The sequence below is a fragment of the Hypoxylon fragiforme genome, assembly GCF_022984875.1.
Source record: "Hypoxylon fragiforme strain CBS 206.31 chromosome Unknown GGS25scaffold_4, whole genome shotgun sequence".
Lineage (NCBI taxonomy): Eukaryota > Fungi > Ascomycota > Sordariomycetes > Xylariales > Hypoxylaceae > Hypoxylon > Hypoxylon fragiforme.
This window is the reverse complement of record NW_026054759.1, coordinates 542,616-568,334: the sequence shown is the minus strand read 5'-3', so window position 1 is coordinate 568,334 and position 25,719 is coordinate 542,616. Positions and strand designations below refer to the sequence as shown.

General features: G+C 46.6%; 6 protein-coding genes across 6 annotated transcripts; 1 reads left to right on the top strand and 5 right to left on the bottom strand.

The window, feature by feature from the left end:
- Window positions 1-504: 504 nt before the first annotated feature.
- GGS25DRAFT_217461 (serine/threonine-protein kinase cot-1) lies at window positions 505-2,881 on the bottom strand. Its single transcript, XM_049256918.1, has 4 exons — window positions 2,033-2,881; window positions 1,432-1,932; window positions 900-1,373; window positions 505-849 (listed from the first exon to the last, which is right to left on the bottom strand). The coding sequence occupies exons 1-4, from the start codon at window positions 2,635-2,637 to the stop codon at window positions 549-551; spliced, it is 1,881 nt and encodes a 626-aa protein (XP_049117442.1). The 5' UTR covers window positions 2,638-2,881; the 3' UTR covers window positions 505-548.
- A 1,642-nt stretch (window positions 2,882-4,523) lies between these two features.
- GGS25DRAFT_513739 (mitochondrial import inner membrane translocase subunit Tim54) lies at window positions 4,524-5,946 on the top strand (the record flags this gene model as incomplete). The annotated part of the gene is made up of 2 exons (XM_049262911.1): window positions 4,524-4,577; window positions 4,657-5,946. The coding sequence occupies 2 exons, from the start codon at window positions 4,524-4,526 to the stop codon at window positions 5,944-5,946; spliced, it is 1,344 nt and encodes a 447-aa protein (XP_049117441.1).
- Window positions 5,947-6,296: 350 nt separating this feature from the next.
- On the bottom strand, window positions 6,297-7,981 carry GGS25DRAFT_217390 (N-terminal domain of NEFA-interacting nuclear protein NIP30-domain-containing protein). Its single transcript, XM_049256917.1, has 3 exons — window positions 7,528-7,981; window positions 6,608-7,264; window positions 6,297-6,516 (listed from the first exon to the last, which is right to left on the bottom strand). The coding sequence occupies exons 1-2, from the start codon at window positions 7,898-7,900 to the stop codon at window positions 6,738-6,740; spliced, it is 900 nt and encodes a 299-aa protein (XP_049117440.1). The 5' UTR covers window positions 7,901-7,981; the 3' UTR covers window positions 6,297-6,516; window positions 6,608-6,737.
- Window positions 7,982-9,935: 1,954 nt separating this feature from the next.
- Window positions 9,936-11,618, bottom strand: GGS25DRAFT_217339 (uncharacterized protein). Its single transcript, XM_049256916.1, has one exon. It carries the CDS (start codon window positions 11,188-11,190, stop codon window positions 10,132-10,134), a length of 1,059 nt encoding a protein of 352 aa, XP_049117439.1. The 5' UTR covers window positions 11,191-11,618; the 3' UTR covers window positions 9,936-10,131.
- Window positions 11,619-16,372: 4,754 nt separating this feature from the next.
- GGS25DRAFT_484893 (uncharacterized protein) lies at window positions 16,373-18,727 on the bottom strand. Its single transcript, XM_049260502.1, has one exon. The coding sequence runs from the start codon at window positions 17,867-17,869 to the stop codon at window positions 17,522-17,524; it is 348 nt and encodes a 115-aa protein (XP_049117438.1). The 5' UTR covers window positions 17,870-18,727; the 3' UTR covers window positions 16,373-17,521.
- Window positions 18,728-24,283: 5,556 nt separating this feature from the next.
- GGS25DRAFT_520259 (uncharacterized protein) lies at window positions 24,284-24,922 on the bottom strand (the record flags this gene model as incomplete). The annotated part of the gene is made up of 3 exons (XM_049263861.1): window positions 24,284-24,426; window positions 24,518-24,587; window positions 24,806-24,922. The coding sequence occupies 3 exons, from the start codon at window positions 24,920-24,922 to the stop codon at window positions 24,284-24,286; spliced, it is 330 nt and encodes a 109-aa protein (XP_049117437.1).
- Window positions 24,923-25,719: the final 797 nt, after the last annotated feature.

Sequence of the window (25,719 nt, the reverse complement as noted above, 5' to 3'; positions counted from 1 at the left end):
TGTGCATACATATGTAGTACCTACATAGTACGGTGTACCTATGTAGGCACACAGTAGCCATGGATTCAATGTTGGAATCAGACTTGCGCGACATTAATAAATTGACATTCTGAAACTTCTCATAGTACTGATCGAATGATTATATGGTCTATCTACCTAGGTATTTAACCTGCATTTGTACTATGTATCAGTGCTCGCGCCCCGGGACGACACGTTGACCTATCCCGTGGGTTTAGCTAGAAAGATACAAAAGCTGCCAGGTCCCATGACCTCCACGGCAGAATATAAGCTGTTATTAGACCATTATTTTCAGTCCGAGATCAAACTGAAGATTTCACATGCAAGACTACCTTATCTCGTTGCAACATTACCAGGTAGTCCCCCAGTTACGACCATCCCACACGGCCCAGGGATATGCCAGATAGCTCAGAGCCCAAGTCAGGACCGCACAATATTATAACCACATTACTCGTCTTGGTTTCATATTCTCGGAACCATGATCATCATAAGCCTCTGAACAGGCAAGGGTGAATAGGCAGTGTACACGACTAACGGAAGTTGTTATCGAACCGTTTGAACGTGTATCCGATGAATGGTAGGCTCATTTCAGGAGACTCCTCTACTTGTCTTCCGACTGCGAGGGCTTGGTTTCTCATGACTGTCGCATTATCAGTCTGATCGATCTCATCCGTCGGGAAGTAAGTTGTATCAGTCGCAGACGTCAAACGAGGTTCGAATGGAGCGCGAATACGACGTAGACTGTCGAATTCAACTCCGCGGAAGAATGCGTGGGCTTTTATTTCCTGCGCTCCACTCCGTCCTAATCGTACTTCGGTATTGCAGATGAGACTGTAACTCAATTAGTCAATTATCACTTAGGTCTGGAAATGAGAAAGTACCTTCGAATCAGATGCTCTGCTTCTGTCCCAAGCGTGATGTCATCCGGGAAGTAGAGAGATTGCCGCCAATTAACGATCTTGCGGTATGTGTCATGGCTATCTTCGGCGCAGAACGGTGGCCATCCAACGAGACACTCAAACATGATGGTACCCAGCGACCACCAATCACAGTCGAACGTGTAGCCATGTCCAGTAAAAATCTCCGGGGCGATATAGTCAGGTGTTCCCACGGTGGAGTATGCCATCAGTCTCCGAGACTTTCTCCAGTCGTTGATTTGGGAACGGTTGCTAACCGTCAGATTAATCTGGTCAAGAGCAACCGAGTTCCGATCCTTAGGCCGACTAGATTTCCCTTGTAGAAGCTGCTGATAGTAGTTATTATCGTGAAGCTTATGGAAGCCGGTAGATAGACCGAAATCGGTAAGTTTGACGTGGCCGCCCCGGTCGAGCAGAATGTTGTCAGGCTTGATATCACTTATGCATTGTTAGTATAGGGTATGCTTATTTACGGGAAAATTGGGGTTTGACATACCGGTGGATGAAGCCAAGCTTATGGACAGCTTCGATCGCCAATACAATCTCTGCGATATAGAATCGGGTAATGTCTTCAGAGAAGATCTCATATTTAATAAGCATTGTCATCAAATCTCCACCAGGCAAAAATTCCATAAGCATGTAGAGGAAGTTGGCGTCTTGGAAGGTGGTGAAGAGTTTAACCACCCAAGGACTGTCCGATTCGGCTAGAATGTCTCGCTCGGCTCGTACGTGAGCCAATTGATCCTTCTTGAACATTTCGGTTTTGATCAAGGACTTCATCGCATAGACTTGTTTATCTGCAATCTTCTGGACGAGTTTCACTTCTCCGAAGGCACCCTTTCCAATGATCTTGATCGTAGTGTAATTCTCAGGCTTGTCCTTGGTTCGCAGGAATCGCAAATAGCGAGCCTCTTTCTTGCCGCCGTTCTGCCAGATCTGCTCACGCCTCGCTGCGGGCTGGTTGACATCTTGTAGCTTCTGTTCCATCTCGCTCTGCCTGTCCATAACTTGGTGGTTAGTATCTCTATCGATGCAAAATGCATAGGGGAGGTGACACGCTAAACGGAGAAAACAAATGACATATGGGAGTTATTCACCTTAGGTTACGCTCTCGGGCACGCTTAACGCTATCCTTGAAAAAGTCAGCTGCCAATTGAGAGCACTTTTTCTGATTATTGTTCGCGTTGACACCATATTTCTCTGGGTTTCTTTCAGGTGCAATTTGAAAGTCGGTTGAGCGAGATGTGGGCATCGGGGGGGCGTTCGCATAATTATAGGACGGATGTTGGCCAGAGGAACCTGCGGTTCGAGGTCGTGGTGCTGGTGCTGGACCACGTGGTCCATAGGCATTGACTCGGGCAGAGCCCCCAAGGTTCTGGTGAGAGAACTGGTGCGCCAGACCAACATTGGGATCATTAGTACCCGGGGTGTTGGATCGAGGCTGGTACGCTGAGCCTTGAGAGTTCACAAAGTCGCTTGGACCTTGGTATTGATTGGGCGCAAAGTAGCTATTGGAAGGAGCATAGCCACCAGCATATTGTTGCGGAACTTGAGGCTGCTGAGGGGCAAGATGCGGTTGCGAAGGTGTAGGGAAGACCGGCTGAGGAAAGGTCGAAGGTGTGGTAGGGTATTGTCGGTCGGACGAGGCAAGCCGGTCGTTACCATTGCCGAAATTAAGATAAAGACGGTTGTTGGGATCCATCTTGAAGCCAGGTGTATTATAACTTGTCTAACTAGTATCTATTGACGTGATGTTTTCGCCGTACCAGGTTCCACTGTTATGAATTGCGACAGAAAGCGAAAGCGAAGTCGAAAGGAGTTGAAAAGCGAGGTCACAGCCAAGATCTACGCTTGGATTTGCCAGGTTAGATGAATATTGGGTAGCCAGGAAACACAACCCCCAGCTAGATGCTATGCTGTTGGTTGTCTAGGCCAGAGATAGAGCAGTTCAATGTTCAATGTTTGTAAGCTTGTAAGTTTTCGACGTCTTAGGGAAGGAAGAAAGTCTACTAGGTAGACAGGGGGAAAGAGAATAGAACGTTGACAGTGCCCAATTCACAATGGCGGCCCGTAAACAATTGTTTGCACACGATAAGTGCGCCGCCGTTAATGGAGGGGTTACCACGCCTTATGCTGTTTTCAGTGCTCTATTTCGCATAAAATTGAACAAATTAGTAGGCGAGAGTTTGTTTATGGCAACTTGCTCTCCTGTTCAAATGGAAAACAGACGGGAAACAGGAAGCAGGAGGTAGGTAGAATGACAAGAGGGGGGGAATTTTCAGAATTATATGAAGTTGTCTGATGGATCCTCACCCTCGAATGGAATAAAATGCTACTGGTCGAGGTCATTCCCTAAACAGGACGGTAAGTGGGTGCGACGAAGCCCCTGAAAACACTAGCCAACAAGCCAACAAGTCAACCGCCATGGAGACAGCACTATCAGCGTAAGACTAACTGTTACTAGCTTAGCGTGCCAAGAGTCCGGGCGCTCCCTTGTCGGGGGTCAGAGTGCTTCGTTTATCTCATAAACACTTGCTATATGCATACTCATGTCTAATCACGCATAATTGTGCAGATAACCATGGAAGACCTTGGGGATTGTATGCTTGTTGCTTGCATGCTCAATAACTGACTACGGCATAGTACTAACCATCCAGGTTTCTCTCATCTTATTTCTCAGAACTCAATTCCAACTTACATCACACCATCTTTTCTCACACCTGCATGCGATGAAGAGCTTAAAAAGACTACACATGTCATTCGCGTTAACCTTCAGTATCGCCTCCAGATGTCACTCAAGAACGTAATACTTTTGGCTCCACTTACGAGAAGTCCAATACTGTAGCCGTTGAGACGTGGACCTTCAGGGCTCTCAACATGAGTCTTAGGTAGGGGTTGAATCTGCCCCTGATGAATACTTGTTATGTGCATACATAACTCTGATATTATCATTAACTGAACTCTGCTCGTTCCGCATTGTTCGAGGAAACCACGGCTGGACAAGGTGAAGTCGATGATATATCACAGATACATTATATAGTATTTGTTTCAGGTGTTTCAGGACAAATGAAAGTACTTAAGTACATACCTTTGTAAGTCTGATATCCCCATTGCTCTAAACTTAAATTCAAATATGAATTCCTATCCACACTGGATGTCTGCAGTGCACTTTCTCTGGTACAAGGTTCTCAACTTACCTAAGGCAGGTGTCAATGTTGTTGGCTGAATAATGGGATGTACCTAGGTACTAGGTATTAATGGGGCCATTTAATTGGACACAAATGCCAAATTTGGTAAACCTTTAAACGGAATATATGGGGCTCTCCGATAGGAGGTACATAGATCCGGGGCCGTCGAAATTTTGTTATCGGCTACGGTGATCCCTCACCAAATTTGAATTCATCCCGCAATCAAAGAGCTCCCATCACCAAGATCCCATCTTGGTGGTTTTGGTTCTTTTTTTCCTTTCCTTGTTGAAGCCATTACCATATTGACTAATACTACAGCCTCTCAATAAATTATAAAAACAGGGATTCGTGAAGAATTTCGAACCGTCTGCTACAGACATTTCCTTCACAGCCCTTCACCATGGCTGATCCAAAACCCCCAACCCAAGGAGCCACGCCTCTGCCAGCTGCTTCCGTAAGTTAAGAGCAACATATGTAATTGTTTTAATTGTATTAATAGTACAGGGACCCTTTGCTGACGAAAATAATTACAGGCAGCACCTGCGGCAAGCTCGGGGGCTGCATACAAAGCTCCTGCTCCCAACCCAGCCTTTCGCATGATGGGTATTCCTGTCTTACCTAGAAAACTTCCTTCTCGCAATTGGATGATCTTCCTCACCGTGACCGGTTCTATCTCTGCTGCTATAATATACGACAAGCGCGAGAAGAGGCGCGCGACAGCTCGGTGGTCTAAGGCCGTTTCACATCTTGCGCGCGAGCCGATATCGAACCCACACCAGCTTCCTCGAAAATTAACCATCTTTCTCGAAAGCCCCCCCGGTGACGGCCTGCGCGTAATGCAGGATCACTACACTGAGTATGTGAAGCCAGTTCTGGCTGCATCAGGGCTAGACTGGGAGTTTGTACAGGGAAGGAAAGAGGGCGACATCAGAGCTGCAGTCGCAGAGAGGATACGAAGGGCGCGGCAAGAAGAAACGGGGACACAAACTCAGGACGAAATAGTGCAAGAGTTAAGGAGAAAGAATGGCACGCCCGAATGGCAGGGTATTCGCGGCGACATTGTAATTGGGAGACATGCATGGAAGGAGTATATCCGGGGCTTGCACGAGGGCTGGTTAGGGCCGCTCGCTCCACCTTTATCACCTGAGCCAGAAGTGAAGAAGGTCGAAGAGGCATCTGCTGCAGAAGGGACCGAAGCAGAGAAGCAAGAGCCAAACCCCGAAGAAAAGCCAGAAAAGAAACCCGAAAGACCACCACAACCACCGCCATACAACACCACGAATGACTACCCCAGCTCCCCCATTCCAATGCTGATACCAGCAGAATTCTCGCCTTCGGCCCCTATAAAATTCCCTCACATCCTCGGTTTCTCCAACACGCTAACCCGACTACGCCGATTTTTCAACCGCCGATATCTAGCCGACGACATAGGTCGCGAGGTCGCCGCGGTCTGCCTAGCGGCTGCGCGCGAGTACCGCGAGGACGCTGACATGACGCGATCCGAACAACAGACCGTTCTCGAGGAAGAGGAACGGGATTGGGTCAAGTCCGTATGGAAGGACGACAAGCCTAAGGAAAGCGATGAGGAATCTACCACCCCCGTCACTCCCCCCGAGAAGATCTGGGCCAGCCCCATAGTATTGGACCCGCGAATCTCCATGCGCATGCGCCGTTTCGAGATCCAGCCCGAGGAAGAGGCCCGAGCCAGGGAAATCGTGGTTCCGGAGGAGGAGCTGGAGGGCTGGATCAGGAGCAGCTTCCGCAGCCTCTACCGCTGGGCTGTCTCGAAACCGGAGCCGAACCCTTCTTGGCCTGATGAATGATCCGAAGAATGACGCGGACATACATGGGTACGTTGTCGTCTAACGAGATACGGGATACGGGGTACGGGGTACGGGGTAGATGGAATGTAACCAATATGTTGGGTGTACTATTATATTATACATAGAAGGATACCATCATCATCATGTGCATTCCCGGCCGGCATTACGGAGTCTCTCTCACCTGTACAAACAAAACACACACATCAACGTGCATCAGATCTGTAGATAGAAACATGGTTTACGTTTATACTTGGGGACGACTCGAAGGAAGGAAGGGACGCCGACGTTCGTCGTGGTGTATTACGGGATTCGCGACGCTGATGAGCTTAGTTAGCTAGGTACTTTGCGGTCGCATCTGATCATATCCGCATATAACCCATCACAACTCTACTCCCAAAGCAAAGTACATGCCAGCTGGTCATTGGATTGATGGGTGTTTCTGTCTGTCTGTTTGCCGTAGTTAGATATATGTAACCCCCATCGTCGACTATGGCTTGTTTCTTAGTTCTATAATGCCATAGGCTCAGTCGTGGCAGCCAGAGCAATAACCGCCAATGAATGAGTACCTGCCTAGGTTAGGTAAGTAAGTAGGTAGTGATGATTAGTCCGCAACACATATCCCAAACATGGAAGAGAGCAGTGAGTCGATGATAGGACGCACCTACACGAATAAGACTCTAGGGTCACCCAACAACACCACCCCCACCACCACATCTTGAGAGCAGTTGACTCCCTTTTTTTTAAAAAAAACATTCCGACGGTCATTTTGTATTTTTTGGTAATACATGGTATCAATCATCATCTTCCTCGTCCGAGCCATAGTCCACCAGACCAAGCCTCGGCTTCTCCTGTGCCTGTTTCCCTGACACCGACACCGACACCGACACTGATGCCAACCCATCCCTCTCACCCGCCTGACTTTTCGCACCGAGACCTTTATCGCCGCTCGCTAATTCCTTCTCCTTGCCCGCTTCCACTTTCCCCACATCGCCATCCCTATCCTTCTCACCTACACTAACCCTTCTTTTAACACCTTTAACAACGACCCCCCCCTTCCCCTCCTTCTCAGCCCTCTTCCTCTTCTTCCCGGCACCACTCCACGCAACACCAACCAGCTCGTCATCATCACCAACAGCAGCCGAACCCCTCTGCGCCGCCCGAAACCTCGCGAGCCGCTCCTCCGTCTCCCGCCTCACCCGCTCCTCCTCGGTGCGCCGCTCGTCGCGCACGCCCTCTAGAAAGTCGATCTCGTCGTCGTCGAGCGCGCGGAACTGGTTGCGGATGCGGTTCTGTTCTTCGAACGCTGCTTGCTTCGCCGCTGTTTTTTTTATTCGCACGTTGGCAAAAGCTCTTGGTTTTGATTCCTTGCCCCCCCCCACACACCCTTTCATATACCCCCCTCGCAAAAGAATAAATGTGATAGACGGGGGTGGGAAAAGGGAAAAAAAGGTAGGGGAAGAAGAAGAAAAAAAATTCCACCAGCACCACCCTCCCTACCAAATATAAAAGAGGAAAAAAAAAAGAAAAAAAAAGTAAAAGTAAAAGTAAAAGTAAAGAGAAGAAAGAAAAGCCCCAACGAACCTTTATTCGCCTGCAACACCTCAAACAAGCTCCTATCCCCTCCCCCACTTCCACCTTCCACCAGCGCCCGCCGCGCCTCTTCGCGCCGTCTGCGATCCGCCTCGAGATCTCGCGTCACGGCCTCCCATTCCGAGTTTATCTTCGGCGCCGCCTTGGTCTCCCATTGCGCGGTCGCAGCTTGCTGTTGTTGCTGATCCTCCGGACGTGACGGCGTAGGCGTAGGTGTAGATGTGGCCTTCTCCCCCGCCGGCGGCAGTGACGGTGGCGCTGGCACTGCGGCAGTAGCTGCAGCGGTGGTGGTGGTGGTGGTGGTGGTAGCAGTAATCCGCCCATCACCATTAATCGTGCCGGCCGACACGAAGCGGGAGCTCATGATCTACCCTGGATATCTCGCCCGTCCGTCTTGTTTTGTGTCCAAGGTACCGTAGTTATTTGGCACCACCTAATTCATAGGTATTAAACTTTATAAACTTTATAAAAGGTGAGCTTGATTCAATGTTTGATCTCCACGGTGAACGGAACCACGTGATATCTTCTCACGTAATTAAATTTATGGTTGAAGTAAACCCGAGGTATGTAAGTAAGTGTAAGTTTGGATAGGTTAACCTTGACACATAGGACATGAGACTCGGCTGGCGGATCACGAAGTAAGCACATGGCATGTAGTTATCGATAAGAGCTACCAGCCCCTAAAATAATGTTCCACTCTAAATAGCCTTGAAGTCCACCACGCCAAACATAATACCTAGTATTACGGTTTACCTACTATCCATAGATGTACTACCTACTACTAGTAGTAGTACGTATAATAACTTAATAAGGTTCCAAGGCTGGGAAATAGTATCATCACGTAACATCAGCAAGTCTTGGATTGGAAGTTTGCACAGTTTAATATTTTTAGTCTAGGTTTATCGGTTATATGTAGCGGTAATAATAGCAACAAGCCAAAGAGCATCGCCCTCGTCGCGCTGTCAAGCCGCAACCCTCGTCATCGTCTTCTTGCCGAATAGACCGCGGTCATGCAAACTTCAGACAGCCACCTCTCCCATCGCATAGCTATACGTGCGAAATAACTTCGCAAAAATCCCCTCTGCCCGAGAATAGCCCCTCCCCAAGCCAGCCAATCCGTAGCCGCCCCAACCTGACCCTTGTGCCTGGGTTGTAGAGTCGTGGAGTCGTGAAAAGAAATCGAGAAGGGAAAAAGAAAATACGACCGATCTAGAAGGCCGAGAACAGTAGGAACGACAAACCCATCCCCCGGGGAATTAATACCAACACAGGGCCTCAAATACACACACCTCCTTTTTTCTTCTCCTTCGTAATCAAATAATAAACCGGTCTGATAGAATAGAACCGGAAATGTCTTGTGGAGCGAGCGATAGCCATAGCGGTAGCTAGTCGAGACCAGAATATTTTGGTATCCCTTCTTCAGGGACTCACCAATTAATACGAGCCAAGCTGCCCACACACCGAGTATCGAAACCCTCCGAATATTTTAAATGCAAACGCGATGACCCAATTTTTTCGTCCAATTCCCAAAACTGCTGCCCACAGCTGTCAAAGTGCCCATTTTATTTATTTTAAGCCAAAAAAAATACCAACAGAACTGAACGAACCCCCCAAAAGTACTAAAAGTCTTCAGCTAACCCAGGAACCCTCAATGGGGGACTAGATTATCTCAAGGACTTCTTCTACTCAGCGCACCAAAGTTCTCGTCAAAACTTTCAGAGGCTGAAAAAGGTGGTTGATCGAACCCAACTGCGAATTGGGGACCATGAAGTGAATAACGTAGATGTCGTAAACGAATCGTGGAGGGCAGAAAAAGAGCCATATCCTGATCAGTGTTATGGAAGCGATAGTACCACTTCATAACCTGATAAAGACTAGCGTTCGCCCCCGACGAGTAGCGACACAGCGTTGGTGATAAGGCGACGTCTATTGTTCGCCATAAAATAGACTCCGAAATATAGATGAGCGGCTGGAGGACGAGGCCAATGGTATAGGTCCATCTCTTTTTTTTAATAAAAGAAAACGCCAAATGAAGCCTGGATTTTGCCGCCGTCGCTATAGAAATGCGAACCCAAATGGAATATGCCAGTATCTATTGCAAATGTAAAACACCGAGCCTCCTCGGGAATACCGAATCCAATTAACGCCATTATAATTATCGGGGAAGAAACTCGTAAAAAAGAAATAAAAAACAAAGGAAGCATCAGGTATCGAAGTAGAAGTGACAACCAATCATGAAGATTTGATCGCCTTTTGAATCGAGGCCAGGGGGAATCGTCCGGAAAAGTATGGTGGCTATGGCCAGTTCAATAGAATCAGCTTCAATAATCCCAAATTCGACCAAACAAACCATTTCCTCCACTCAAGTCCCATCTCCACGACGAAATGTCTGATGCCTGTAATTCGGAAACTCCGAGGGGTATCTGTATAACAAATTTATGTGCCTGAACATGCCGGAGAAAAATGCCGGAGTAGACCTTAATGAAAGTAATCTCAAGTCGTAAAAAACTCGTCTGAGCGTAAGGGACAGAAATCCCATCGGAATAAACCCATGGCATATCGATGTATGTCACAAGTGTAACGTGTTACAAACAGTTAACCCATCACAGCTTGGGTATAACCATGTTGCTGAAAGTACGGGCCGGTCTTGTTGTGAATTTGAGATCTGCAACTATTGCAGAGACATTCACCGTTTGCCTCCCAAGGGCCCGTGCCGCCGAAGTTGTGGTGATAAGAGGAGAAATGGGCTCCAGTTCGAGATCCGTAACCAGTATGGCCAGGGGGTTTGAAGTGTCTACCATACCCGCCACTCACGGCCTGGGCAAACCACTCGTCATACGAAGCGTTGACCGAAGCCGCTGAGTTAAGGTATTCAGGTGTACCATAGCCAGAATCGGGCGGTGTCATCGGTGCTTGAGGCTGGGACCAAGGATTCGAGTACTGACCAGCCCAAGAGCCCTCTCTGCCGCGATACGCATTTTGGCCAGCGTGAGGGAATCTTGCGTTCATATTGAAACGCTCGTGATCGACAATTTCCTCTGGAGTCCAACCCTGGTAGGCAAGAGGATGATGTCGTACAGACTCGGAATGCATATTGGTAACAAGTGGCGCCAATCTCTCGCGCATGGCAATATGCGATTGCTGCTGCTGTTGCTGCTGCTGTTGAAGTTGATGGAATTTTTTGTTTTCCTCCCAGTCTTTCCAGCTCTTAAGCCAGGCATTATAATCGTGGCTCTGGTCCAGATTGACATACAATGCCCATCCAATCTGTTTCAACCACTCATTTTCCATAGTGTTGAGCTCCGATACAGCGATACCACTGACATCTGACCATGAACGATTCTGGAAGGTGTTGTCATCGAGAAATTTGCTACCAAGCAGGAGTGCGACGGTAAGCATCTTCCACATCTGACCATCTGTGGGACTGAATGAGCCAGCTTGGTTGAGTGTATTGGCCCTCTTGGCCAAATAATTCATACCGAGGAGAATGGTGGTACTGGGAAGTCGAGTAGATGTGAGGATTTGGTTGACAAACTTGCGGAATGCGCCGGAAACCGAAGACTTCGGAAGGACAAGTCGAACTGTCATATCCGCCACATATTCTGCCATCAATTCGGTCTCGTAATCGAGAACCGCGCAGACGCCGCCCGGCATGATGGCGGTTGGTGGAAGGGTTCCGTCAAAGATCAAGTTTCGACCTTTGGCGGAGAAGTTCTGCTTCGAGCGCGCGGAGAAGCCTCAGTTACGTGGGATACCACGGTAGAAACTAGTCGGGATTCTCGGGCTGAAGAGATGTGAGGAAGGCTTGGGGAAAGGTTATCGAGAACCCTATTGAGACGCTCGAGCCATGAATCGGTTGTCCAAATCCAGTGGAAAGTCGAATTGACGAGTGGCTGAATCAAGTCTATCTCGATGGGATGCTAATATCTTCTGTAAAGGAATAGAGTACTAGAGCAGGTGATGGGCCCAACTTCTTCTATGCCGGATATGTCGATGGACGGACAGGTTGAATAGAAAATTTATGTAGGAAAACGCGAATGCCGACGATATTAGAAAAGGTTCAGTTAAGACCTCTTAAACTGTTCACAGGTTGATGTTAGTCACTTCACCAGGTAATTGATTGCAGTGCAAAACAATGACAATGAATTCAATCCCAAAGGGACTGCTCTTTGCTTGAGTTATTGTTCCAGACTGTTATCGACACAAGGACGGTTGATTTTTTTTTCTCCAATTGTCGATGTTATTGTATACAAGTAACTTCTGTTGAATAACAATAGATGGAAAAGACAATAGCTCAATGTTTCTTTCAGTGGATAAATTCGAAATCCCAGGTTGAATCAAATGATCGGGGTCGCGCAATTTCCAAAGAATAAAAAGAACAGTATCCTCAGGAATAGGGTAGAACTGAATGGCGACAGGGGTAGTGATAAAGAACCTCGTGTTTTTATATCGAAAGATCACTTATGGCGAAGATTGTGTGTGTGTGTATGTGTGTATGAGTATGTGTATGTGTATGCGTATGTGTATGTATGCGTGCTTGCGTGTGATGATGGAAATCGAAATGCCAAAAGACAAATAATAGATGCAACTAATTGGCAAGACGATGACTGTATAAATAGAGAAAACTCCAATGACTTACCTAGTTCGAAGGTGATAGAGGTGAAGAACTTCCAAGGTGGGACCACTGGGTTTTCGCGAAGGAGTTCGTAAGTACGAGTCCAGTTCAGTTTTGTACCTAGTCAATGGTCGTAGTGATCGTGTTGAGCAGCCAAGTTAGGTCGTCGTAGGTCGTGACTTTTTGTTCGTTTCGTTCGTCGAGATCGTAAGAAACGCTCTTGTTCAGATGAATGGCCAGACACAGACCGTGGGGGGATGAGACCGAGCTTTCTGCTTTCCAGCACGAGCACCTTCTTCTGCACAACCAGATGCAACTTCGTTATGCCTCTCCCTTTTTCTTTCGCTTTCAATGCGTTGTAGCAAACCTGAATCCTCAGTGTCGACAGCTCCCCGAGTAATGAAATTCGGTCGAGGTCGAGTAGATTGACGAAGTGGTTGGGATTGCGAGGAATGAGAAACAAGGAAAGAGAAAAGAAAAAGAGGGATGAGCCAGAGTCAGAAGCGGCGAAATGGTTGAGATGGAAGTTGGATTTTGGGGGGGGTGGAAGAGGCTTGAAGGATGTGGAGGGGAGGATGAGAGAAAATGGGAACAAGTGTGATGATGTTGATGGAGCCGGCGTAAGAAAAAAAAAAAAAGGACGAACCCACACACACTCACAACTCACGCAAACTCCAGACACCCGTAGCAACTCAAGTTAGGGAAGAGAGAAAAAAAAACACAAGCAACCAACCAGTTCTCCGTGCGGCGCCAAGTGGGTATTCGATTCTTTGAGGAACTTTGACCGCTAAGCTCTTAGCTTTGTTTGTACCTTGTACCTTACCTTACTTGAACAAGCATGAGCCACTGAGCATGAGCGTCAGTGAACATGGGAGGAAGGTACTACCTACTGTACTATCAATGTACCTGCTAACTTAATGGAAGCATGGAGCGGCGAGCGCGCGCAGGCTTAGAAAAAAAAAAAAAAGGGCGAGTGGCCACTTCAAGTTGAAAGGCAGTGAAGAGAAGAAAAAACCAGGGGGGCGTCTACGTCGCAACTGATTGGGTGCGTGTGGATCAACTTTAACAGAAGGTTAGGGGGAGGGGGGGGGGGGGGGGGGGTGTAGGGGTTACCTACTACTTACATAGTATGTACCAAACGGTGGTCCTACTATTTGATTATTATGTAGTCCAGGTTCCTTATGTGGAACGCATCGCGTAGGCTGGTAGGCATTAGCGCCCTTCAGGTAACTGCAAGAAGAGACTTACATGAATGGATCCCCTTCCAGGGCCAAACATTACTATTAGTAGTACATGTATCCAGTACATACATAACTCCCTAGTGCATACCCTAGGTACGTAGTAATAGATAGATTCAAGCACGAATACTCAGGTACCCAGATACGTGCATACATAGTACTGTACAGTGTACACTAGTCATTCAAGTACAAAATGTAACAAGGAATCAAACACATTAGAGGTTAAATGATGCGTGCAAGGCGCATCTATGATTTTTGCCAATGCGCCATTGATTCCACCAATACGGCCCGAGTGCATATTAGCAGATGGCCATAATACCACAATAACTGTGCCTACTCAAGTGTACTAAGCTCCAAGTGTATCGTGTATCGTGGATCGTGTATCACTGGTATGCTACATACATACATTACCTAGTAACTAAGTAGTAATAAGCAACGCTTAACAGCTTGGAAATTCATGAAATTCATGAAACTTATATAATTACATTACATATTTGCGTGTGTTATTACCGTCTATTCAAGCTAATAATCTTTTAATGTTGGTAAAAAGGGTGGAAGAGAATTAAATACCGATTCCCGAAATCAAGGGTTCTGGTTTATTCTAGTTGTGCTAGGGTCTGACCGAGGTTAATACACTAAAATGGCAGCAAAGCCTTTAGCTAATCTCAGCCTTTCATACTGGAAAAGTCGATATCAACTTTGAGCTTACCAATCTAAGTTAGTTACCCAGGGTAGTTACTGGCTAAGAGTGCATGTTTTTGTTATTTTTGACATTTTCCCATGTTGCCTTGCTTCCAGTTAGGCCTACTTCCAGTAATTCGTAACTTACTTACCGCCAAGGCATCATTGTCCAGACTCTATTCGCATATGAATGAATCAGGAAACTATATTACGCGCCTAGATTTACTAATACATACATAGTGCCCTACTGCGTACTATGTCAAGCATTTACCACAACAGATTCACAAGTCGAGACTCTCGAATTAGAAGACCAAGATTTGATTTAGCTCGACTTGGCTTGACTTGACTTAAACAAATCCTCCGAGTCTAGTTTAGCTCTCAATGGGGTAAACACACACTTTCCAACCTTTCCAACCAGTCTCTTGACTCTCTTCTCTTCAAGTTGAAGTCACCAGTTGACCTTGCAAGCTACAACTATACATATACCTACAGTATTAATCAATTATTTATTAGGGGACCAAGTAGTTAGTGGCTCGGTTGGCGTCTTCTTATTTCGGAACTTTCATCTCCTCCTTTGTTTCGATGCGGTGCATGACCTACCTATCTGGATAAAATTATCTATCAAAACGGGAGTGCCTTTCTCCCACGTGGGATACGGAAGTGTAGGGACGTGGTCTTATTGTCCTAGCATTGGCGGCAATATGAAAACGGTAATTTCAATTTGGAGTAATATGATGGATCTCTCTGAGCCAACCCAGTACGGCGCATAGTACAGAGTACAAGCCTGTCTTACTCTCCATGGTCGTCCACATGATCGGGCTCTTAGTTCTTGAATGAAACCCAACTCAACACGCTGAAGAGGTTGTCACATCCGAGGGATTTGTCAAAGGCAAATAAAGGAAGTCAAGAAGTCAGGAAGCAAGAAGGCAAATGCCCGAAAGGCATGGGCTAACCCGTTCTTTCATATCCAGGCCCTCAACACCCCCCATCAAGTTTGTTTATAGCATCCGTCCATCCCGTCCAAGAAATCAAACCACAGGGGTCTTGAAATCCGGCACGGACAACAAGGGGTCCCCATGGGATCTGAGCCCTTTGTTCGGGACGGTGCAATACATGCCCTGTGCGGCGTTGAATTTAGATGTCACTACCTACATGTGTACTAGCAAAATTCACAACCAGTGTCAGCCACGATGGCAGCTAAGTTTCATGCTTTGAAGGACTAGGTAATCATCGGTACATTATTACATCTGCATATCCGGTACCATGGTAATACATACGTACATACATACTGCGTACATCTGGACAGAGATAACGTAGCATATCTCTGGCAGAGTCTGACTGTCTGACATGGCGGTTTGATTACTCTGTTGTTTGTACCCATCTGGATGGATACTCAGGTATGTAAGTAGTGTACAGTAGGTAACCAAAGAATATTCGAAGCTGTCCTTCGGTAAATAAGATTCAATAGATTCAATAGTGTAGTGTATGTACACTGCTTCAATGTTAGTAGTACACGATAATCACGTTATCTGGATTAATATGTGGCCGGACATCAGGGGAATTTGGAACTTGGAACCTTGAAATGGAACATCGAAGACGGCCTCACGAGGTCGGGCATTGGAAGTACAACATCGATGTATTTAGTTATGTTACTTACATGCGTATTTACATTTTGTTCCATTGGATCCATTCAATGCTGGCAGCCTACCTAGGTACGTCCATATGTACATACCGACGAATCCGCCAATTTCCCGAACAAGTCGATCCACAGGTTTCTCAGCCTACCAGAACTGGAGAACTGGAGAAATCATAAAAGGGGGCATCCCTATCGTTATCTTAAAACCACCCCCTTTTATGCCAACCCCCAACGATCTTTTTTTCGAAGCCCTGTACGAAGTAGTGTAGTGTAGCTTGCCCTGCAGGCTAATTTGGCAATTTCAAAGGAAACTTGAAAACCTCTTTGAGGCATTTTGGAACTGAAGCATCAGTTCTCGGCTTGTAGCCCTCCAGTCGCGACTCGCCAGTGTGAACATTACCCACCCAACATCTGATCGCTACAGCAAGCGTGAACCCACATTGCTAAGTTGCTTGGCTGCCAGGGCTAACTAAGCTTAAGCCCCAGCAGCCCAAGTCACGATTGGTAATCGATTTGCTGTTCACTCTAACTTTTTAGAGATGCTCGTGATGTTTGTGGAGGACACTGCCTCTTGGAGTCTTGGGTACTGTGTATGCACCTATGTAGATACACGCTTAACATATCTACGTGCAAGTTGTGGTTTTACTGTGCTAAGCTCAAAGTGCGGAATATCGGAAGTAATCGATTACGTCTCCTTACATCTTCATACAGACATGCAGATGTAGGTATTTGCTTTCCCATCGTTTTAATACGTCACTACGTCACCGCCATAAGTGTTCTCCTACCTACCTACAGATACCTATTTTCTTTACGTGTGACTGCCTACATGACTCTGTGTTACCAAAAAGGAGTTCTCCATTACTTGAATACTTGCGATGATCACACCAGCTCCGACGGATTATTATCACGAAACGAACAACATCCTTCGCAGCTAAGCCTCTTTCATGAGATAAAATGGGAAACAAAAAAACCCTCAAACTACTTTGCCATCTCGACTTTCTCACTTCTGACAATATGGGATTGCGCATCGGACAAGATGCCAGGAACCGGCCGGTCGATGGATCATGTACCCAGCGCCAGGCAAGACCTCAGTATGGGAATGCTACTATGAATATCCACTTTTGGACCCCTACTCTTTTTCCCAACTTGGGGCTATTTGACTGGCTGGCTAGGCGACCGAATCAGATTATCAGACGGCCTAACTTTGGACACACAACGGTCCGTCCTGGATGTGCATATTTGTACTAGTAGTACGGCGTACTCTGGTATCACAAACCTCCGCACGATCACAGCAGTCGTGTCTCGACGGTTGTCAGCAGCTAGATACGTAAGTCAGCTTTGCCCAAAAAAAATATGGACATCTCCCTTTCCCTTTTCTTTCGTTCTCTTTTTTTTTTCTTTGCCAGCAGCGTACTAGGCAACTGCTAGGAAGGTAGAGCAGCTTGTCAAATCAGCATCACAAGTTTCTTAGGGACGACATCCTGCACGGTTTGTGTTCCAACCCCCCACTCACATGCAGCACTTTGTCGGCCCATCAGTTCTCTAAGGGCGCGCCGAGTCGTATGAAAGGCCAGACGTTCCGTTACAGTACTCCACAGACCACAATAGAATACCTACCTAAATTACCTACATGTATTGTATCAGGAAGCTCATAAAGAAATTTTAGCTACTAGTCAGTTTATATTTTATTTTATTTTTTTCTGTAAACCCCTCTTTTAAGTCAGTCTTCCTGCCGAAGAAATTTTTTTTTTTTCTTTCGCATGAGTCCGGCCTGCAGTAGCGGCTTCGTCCACCATGACGGTGTGCGGGTCAACGTCAACGGACAGATCGTATGGTAGGGCGCATGGAAGGGTTCCGTGGTTTCGGTCGCGTGGAAATGCTTGCCCTCGACCGCGTCCGATTTCCCCAATATACATAGCTACCTACACACAATATGCAACATACATGTAGATACATATGTATCGTAATGTATGTATGTACTTGAATAATGAATATGTAGTTACGTACTATTATGTATTGTACCCCCGTATGAATTATGGCCACAAGAGGTTGTCCGTTGTAATCTTTGAAATTATGACTTGCAAATCGCACATCACAATTGCTCAACAAGAAGCTGCAGAGAAGGTCGTGCAACGAACAGGAGAAGAACATTCTACCAGCCATCGTCTTCAACAGATTTCCCAATGCTAACACATACGTATGTATATGTACCTATGTATGTATGTAGTAGGACTCTACACCAGCATTGTCATTCTATTATGGGGTTTACTTAACTACACTACGTGTAACGTGTTTTGTTCATTACATAAGTTGCATTCAACTTGGCAGCCGTATCCAGTACATACTCGAAGACTCACCAAGGAGTCAGAAATGTATCCATACCTATCCGGGTCTTCTCACGTGCCGTTGCCTCCGGGCATTGGTGATGGAATAGGAAGCTGACACTACTACATGCCTATGTAATAGATGTCATATCACCAGCGTCTACAACATCAGAACAGTCATCAAATATCTTACGTAGGCAAACCTCAACGCTGGGTTTCTTCCTCGATCGATAGTTAATCTCAGCTACCTACCTAGCTAGGTAGGACCATCTGCAACCTTACGTGACTTTCAAATGCCTCATTCGGAGGACCTATTTGGTTCGGCTTAAGTTAAACCTTTCCCAGCAGCCAAACTTGAAAACGGGGCCGCAATGGCAACTTTTTGTTTGACCAAAAAAAGCGACCGAAGCAGGCAAGGACAGGTTTGAGAGTAAGGTATGTGCAGTATGATACCCAAATCAAGACAATTCTTTTTTCGTTCTAGCGGTGTGAGCAGCCAAAAAAAAGCTAAGGCAAAAATTGTAAGTGGGAAAGCCCTTTTTCCTGAATCCTGCCATGTATGTATGTACCAGCAGCAGCACCCCCTTCACGATTTCCCGTCTCCGCAACAATTGGGCACAATGTGGTAGTTCCAGATTGCCTACCCTGACTTTTGCGGAACCTGCAGCAGCAGCATACAAACCGCCCTTTTTAGAGGCGATACTCGCGCGGGCGGGAGGAGAAAAATTAATAATAATAGACGATAGGTACAAGGTAAGGTAGACAGGCACCGGCCTTACTGCTCTGGCTACTGTACTCAAAGCGGAGATTCACTAGTAGTGACTACACTACACTACACTACACTTACAGTGACTACACTACATACATACAACAAGCTGCATCCATGGGTGCATTTGCATGTTCCAGGGGATTTGTATATGTATGTATCTGCACCTTCGAAAGATATGCCAATGTCCATACAAAACCGGTCATCCTGTCACAGGCCACCACGCTCAAAAGCTGATTTCCTCGGCAAAGAAAAAAAAAAGAAGAGGAGAGGGTACGGTAATGTACCTACATAAGTAGCGCTGTAAACGCTCTCTCTCCCTTGTTCCCAATCGTGCGTGTGGGAGGAGCCCATCGCGTTAATTGCCCGAGGCTCCGGCCCTACCATAATGTCTGTCACTGTTGATCAGGCTGATGTGTTCGCCAGCAAAGTTCTGGATCCCCCACTGAACTGACTGACTCACCCATTTTCCCATCGCCACTTATCCCGATTCTGCTTCACTAAGAGAAGAGGGGTCCCCTAATTACTGTACATTTACATGCATACATACCTACATACGAGTTTGAAGTTGAACTGAACCCAGCAACACGGCGGGCTAGAAATGGCTGCGCCGGTCCTGTGTCCGCGCTGATGGGTGCGTATTACCCCCATTGCCAATTCCAAATGGCTGGTACGCATCGCCTTTCAGGTTCGGCGCACTCTAGCGGGTTCTTTTCCAGAACACAAAAATTAAAAATCCATCCATTTAACTAACTAGTGCCTGGCTCCTCTGAATGCCCTAATCGGCTAGAATACCTAGCTAGAGCAACACAGATCTCACTAACATCGAAGGAGAAAAAAGTCAGACCGCCCATAGAATCATACCATGAGTCGGGTCTGTCTGTCGTGTCGACACGAAAGCAAGCATCACTAATAAAATGTACGATTAGCAGCTCCCCAGCCGCCCAATCCGATTCCCGATTTCCAGGGATAAAAAAAGGGGGCTTCGCTCCAAAAGGCTCGAAGAAAATAAAAAAGTTGCCTTTCACGATATATGGCCGGATGTATGTACTCGCTCGTGAAAGAGAAGAAAAAAATATTAGCCCACCTTGTCATGCTCACGGCCAGAAGCGGTTGTTTCCAGAGGGGGGGGGTAGAGGAAGCTACCTGCTAGGTAACTAGGTACTGAGATAGAGTACAGAATCGTAAAGAGCTTGCATTAGCGTCGTTCAGAATCCTCGCCTCACGATCAGCACTTGCAGCAACATACCCCGAAACCAGGCGAGGGCAAGCTCCGCATAACGGGCTGATATTATTCATCCAAAGAGGTATGTATGTATGTATGTATGTATGTATGTATCATATGTATCGTCCAAGAGGAGCTGTATGTATGGATGATTCAAGCAGCAAGACCTTTGCTGCTGGGGCATCCCTTGGGTTAGCTTCGAAGCTACCCTGAGATAATACCGTATGTAGGACTGTTATGTATGAGTATGTAAGTGTACATATGTATGTAACTGCGATCACGGTGACCTCGTAAAAATCATTCTAGACTTTTGGCGTATCCATTCCCCGTACCACGGTTTTAGTTAACCGTATTCAACCTAGGTTAGGCCCTTTACCTAATACATACTGCTCCAGCCGAAATGCCAAAAGTTGTTGCTAACTTTAGAAATCAACACAAAGAGAAAACGTCAAGGGCCCTTTCCGGTTCGACGGCACGCACTGTATGTACACATGTAACTACATGTAGGATCTGAGAAATATTAGGTACAGTACAATACAGAAAATAAAGAGGAAGGGACTCAAGGGAGGCCAAAGTGGAAAAGACAGCTTAGCCAAATAGGATTCATGGGAATTCTACTTTGAGGAATCCCCGTGGCGAGAACTGCACGCAAGTAATAAGTGCCTAGTGTACAAGTACCCTACCTACCTTTGGTACAATACATACATACATGCCTACCCTATTTGATCTCTTTTAGCAATTTCTGATGGATGGACAGGCACCCATATCGCATCATCATCATCGTCACTCGTCACCGATCCCAAGACGTTGGAGCTTTCTCTGCTGACGCGCAGATCGGACGCGGCGGGTTGATGATCACTTTTGTATGTGGGTATTAACTATTTTTTCTTCTTTCTTCTCTTTCTGCGCCTTGCCGGGCGTTGGCTACCTATACTATGCGCTCATAGACGCGCTAACCTTTTCTTTGCCGCCCACGAAATATTGCATACATAGTGTAGTGATTTTCTCGACCTTTCTTTCCCCAAGTAGGGTTTCTCTTTTCCCATTCTGGGTAGATACATACATCATATCATACTGTTTATGTATGTATACATACCTAGCAAGGCAAGGTAGGATGTCAGGATGTTATTAGGTTAGGGATGTAGGCGAGTTTGGGAAAGAAGATCAAGCCCCCAAAACTGAACCCCTTCCCTCCCCCGAGAGGAGAGCTTGCCGAGGAGGCTCTAACCTAAGCTAATAGATGACGTTTTGAGAAACGCAAAAATTACCCCTTTTAGGATTGTTGACGTTGAATTGCTTCTCTTTCGATTACTCTTTTTTGCCATTTCCTACATACATACCTATTCTTACCTATTCTTTTTTTTTCCTTAACGGGATCCGCGTACAAATGCAAACTAAAATGTTTGACGCTTGAAATTGTTACATTAGGATTGGGGGTTGGTTTTCTTCTTTTTTTTTTTTTCTTCTTGGGTCTACCTACGGTAACGGAAGATACCACTTACCTACATACTTGCATACATAAAACCAACCAAGTGAATCCAATGATGCAATGATACCCAAGCCATATCCACAATCCACCGCGTGGGGAGAGGAGAATTTACATGCTACCCTGTAGGTAGGTAGCTAGGCGGGCGACGACAACGGCGGGGTCGGGGCCGTTACCCCCCCTCCCCTCCCCTTTTTTTATTATCGCAATTTCCCAATGGTAGAAATATGTATATGAAAATAAAAATAAAAATAAGAAATACATTTTTGTGGTACATATCTCTTCTTTCCACCAGGTTCCTTTTTGCCCGCATCGACCATGCGTGGTGGGTTGACTGTTTTCCTCGGCTCTCCTCATCGCGAGTTTCCGGATGGAGGCGAAAACCTAACCTTCCCCCCCCCCCTCCTCCTCTTCTTCTGTTCCCCATTCTTACAGAGGGGTAGAAGAAGAAACGAGGTACGAGGATTCTCGTGTTGCAACCCCTCAGGCCCTTCACTCATCTCCTTGGTCTCAGTAGGCTTTCTCTCGGATTTGCGCGGCTTTTCCCATTTCGAGGTCCCCTAGGTACGTTCCGAATTATAGACGAGACATCGGAAGCACAATATTATATAACGATACAATATTATAATATTATGTACGGATACATAGTACAGTAAATACTATGCCGTAGGAGGAAGACGATTTAGCCACCACTGCCACAGGGCTTGGGAAAAAGAAAGAATGCATGTCAGATCTCTAAAGTCCGTAGGTACCTAAATTCCGCGCGCCAATAGCCTGCATCTTACGACCACGATCACCTTCTAGAGGCTGAACCACATGATTCGAACCCATGGAAAAAAATCACTAGTTAGGCTCAGGAGTCAATCGTATTCGTCCCAACACCGGACAGATTGTCAATATTTTCTTCGGTGGCCATAATAAGACACATAATCCACGTGAGAAGTAGAGTCACTCACGATGACCAATTCTTCTCTCAGATTACCAAAACTTCAAAATGGCACGAGGTAGGTAGGTAGGTAGTTCCTTTTTCGAAATGCCATCTGCTATGCGGTGGCGTCTACGCTTATGCTCCCTCAATGTAATTGTAGGTATTCTATCGCCCCCTGCGCCGCAGGAACCTGTTCCCCGAAAGCAACTTATGAATAGGCATTTTACTATTAACTCGGAACGAGATTAGGTTCGATTCCTATTGGCGCCAACAATCTGGTGTTTTTTCCACGATGGATATTCCTTCTCTCTATTCTAGTCGCCAGCTTTTCTTTCGTCCCTTATCGTGCATGCTTCTGAGATGGACCTGACTCCATCCCACAGACTTCAGGCACTGGATAGGATCTCGGATAGATCACTGCTGCTTCCAACGTTACAAGTCTTGTGGTTCCTGGAAATGGATACCTTGCGTTGGCCGATGAGAGAAGATACCGCAACTTCGTATGTAAGGAGATAAAGCAGAGCTACCTAGATAACCTTCTTCTCCTGACATCTGGCCCTCCATCGAAGGCCCTTCGATGGGGAATTTCTGCCCCTCTACCCTCTACACTATACCCGACGTACATATCCCAGGCGCGTCTATGTGTCGCGAGAATCAAATCAAAGTGCAAGGAGATATGCTTTGTTGTTGTTATGCGGTGAACTATTGAACCTATCCGCAGGGGCCACGATTATACATACAAGATACCCACCCTATCTATCCACCTGCCTACATATGCAAAACATCTCACTCCTAAACTAACAGCTATCAACCAGGGTCACATCTAGACCTCTAGCATTCAGCCGCGAGGAGGATACATGCTGGACGAATCATAGGTCAAGCCTTGGACACAAACCTGTGCCAGCCTTGTACCTGATTATAACATCGATCCTCTACTGCCTACCTAGCTTTCTTTATCCGCTTATCTATCTGTGATGGAGATGTATAAGCCCTTTGGCAACGTAGCAAGCGTAGTGTCTAGAAAGATAGCATCGAAAGCTGAATGGTAGCGTTGAAGCAAATGTCTCGCGAGCATAGACTCACACATGCTACCTAGGTTGACAAGCAGTACGCGAATACCTACTAATCTGCCCTTGGATCTAGCTAGGTTAGGGGAGTATCTTGCCATGCTGCCTCCGTGTCTGCCTCTATGGCTTACCCCTATTGCGCTACTCTGATGCCTGGTTTGTGAAAGAGACCTATCGTCGAGCACAGATCACCCCTTAGTTAGACAATTCCCCTTCTCGGGGAATCACCGTAATGGATCAAAGAGCGTGAACTCCTTCTATGCACACACCTGTCTTCACTTACGTAGGTTTTCATGGCCTAGGTTAAGCAAGAGCGCATGTCACATTACGATATAATCACAGTTACAGTAAAGCGAATCTTAATGAGTGTTCCATCATTCTGTTATCAATGGACAAGACTTGGTAATCATCAACCCCGTGGCAAGTGTCAAAGGTCTACCCGGAAACTAGGTAGAACAACGACACCTTATATCCATGGATGTATATGTAGCCTCCATAGCCTTCCATTGAGATGTTAGAGATCCCCGCGCAAAAACGAAGTCGTTTTGTGTCGTCTAGATTCCACCCCGTGCTTGACGGCTCCCATTTGGTATCCATGCCGCCATTCCCGGTCCCCACGGTAGGCGGAATCCGGCGAGTGATGCTTGTGGAGGCGGGTTTGGATATTTGCCCTCTCGTTCTTCACCCAGGAGGCACATCGGTCTGAGAGTGATATCCAGTTGCTATTGCCGACTTCGTTCCCGTAAGTCGCCAACGTTTGCCAAACAACACCTGTAGATCTTCAGTCTCGGTCTGTTATGATCTTGGCGGGGAGGCCCCAATCGACGAACATTAAGATCCGGTGGAAGACGGTGGCCCATTCCTCGGCGCCATATGTGGAATGGTCAGGAATCAAGATGGTCTTTTTGCTAAACTTGTCTGTCACTGTTATCAGAGTCGTAGTATTCGTAGCCAGGCATGTACCACATAGTGTGTTTAGACGCGACCTTCGGCAGTCCGACAATGAAATCGATACAGATCGTATGGAACGGGATGCTGGGTCTGACAATCGGTTTCAGTTCGCCCAGAATCTTCTGACGGTCTGGCTAGTTTATCTGACAGGCCGGATAATGGGTTAAGTAATCGTTCAGTTTCTTAGCCAGATGTTGAATACTGAATCCGTCGAGATCGTGTCTCATTCGGCTGGGGCCGAAATGGTGGCCCTAAGGTCTATGGCCTTATGGCCTTTCCGTTGTCCGTTTATGTTTTTCCAAGAAACGAACACGGGACAGCCGAACTGTGTTGTATCTTTCATCCAGCCGACCTTCCCATCGCGTTGCATATCATCGAATACTTTATCCACCATCTTTCGGTCCTCGATTCCGAGGGAGTACGCCTTGGTGGTCAAGCCGATCTGGTGTTGCCAGCCCTGGCAAGCCATGTCTGAGTTCATCCTTCCTTCGTAGCAGATTCTCAGTTCACATTGCCTTCCCGTGTTTCCGCTATCTTTCTTATCCTCTTCGCCGACGCTGGGTATGAATTGCGGTAGCTTAGTACCATTGCCATTCTCTTTATTGCCATTATGTTGGGCGTGCTCTTTTGTTGTTACTCTTTCGATCCATTTTGGACGAGTACGTGAGTTGTCAGGTTATGTCGCTTCAGCTTTTGGATAGGTGAATGACTGAACAGTGCTTTGAATGATACATGGAAGAATGGCCTTTTATAGGTAGTGATATGATTAGGGTTTAGGTAATACATCGACCCGAATATATGAGGCATCAACTCCCATGTGGGACAATGAGGCCGTTCCAAAACAACAGGAGCGGCCTGAGGAAAAGTCTAATAGGGTAGTAGGTATACAGTACATCACCAACTGCCAGAGAGCGCACCTGCTTTGGTCCAGTGTCAACACCCTGCGTTTCGGCAAGAGACAACATTGAATTTACCCTCCCTAGATTAGGTAGGTTAGGTAGGTACCTTACGTTTCAAGCCATACTGTAACATGCTATTCACCTACCATGCTAGGAACCTACAACCGGGAGGGCATACAAGACCTTTCTCTGTTCTCTGTTCTCTGGCTAGGCCTTACCGACTCTCACGAAGTTTGATACAAAGACCTGTCCTAGGTGACTAAATTACCTGACAAGGCCAGCCGTGGATATTTCTTACGAGATGCCTAAGATATCAGGTTGGCAACTCGTTAGCTGGAGCCAGAACGCGTATCAGAAAGCCAATGGG

Excerpts from the sequence above, each read along its gene's own strand:
- GGS25DRAFT_217339 (XM_049256916.1), bottom strand. The coding sequence starts at position 11,190 with ATGCCGGGCGGCGTCTGCGCGGTTCTCGATTACGAGACCGAATTGATG.
- GGS25DRAFT_484893 (XM_049260502.1), bottom strand. The coding sequence starts at position 17,869 with ATGGCTGGTAGAATGTTCTTCTCCTGTTCGTTGCACGACCTTCTCTGC.
- GGS25DRAFT_217461 (XM_049256918.1), bottom strand. The coding sequence starts at position 2,637 with ATGGATCCCAACAACCGTCTTTATCTTAATTTCGGCAATGGTAACGAC. Across the intron at positions 1,933-2,032 it reads GCCCGAGAGCGTAACCTAAG|GCAGAGCGAGATGGAACAGA; the intron begins GTGAATAACTCC and ends AGTTATGGACAG. Across the intron at positions 850-899 it reads GCAGAGCATCTGATTCGAAG|TCTCATCTGCAATACCGAAG; the intron begins GTACTTTCTCAT and ends ATTGAGTTACAG.
- GGS25DRAFT_217390 (XM_049256917.1), bottom strand. The coding sequence starts at position 7,900 with ATGAGCTCCCGCTTCGTGTCGGCCGGCACGATTAATGGTGATGGGCGG. Across the intron at positions 7,265-7,527 it reads GGTGTTGCAGGCGAATAAAG|CGGCGAAGCAAGCAGCGTTC; the intron begins GTTCGTTGGGGC and ends TAAAAAAAACAG.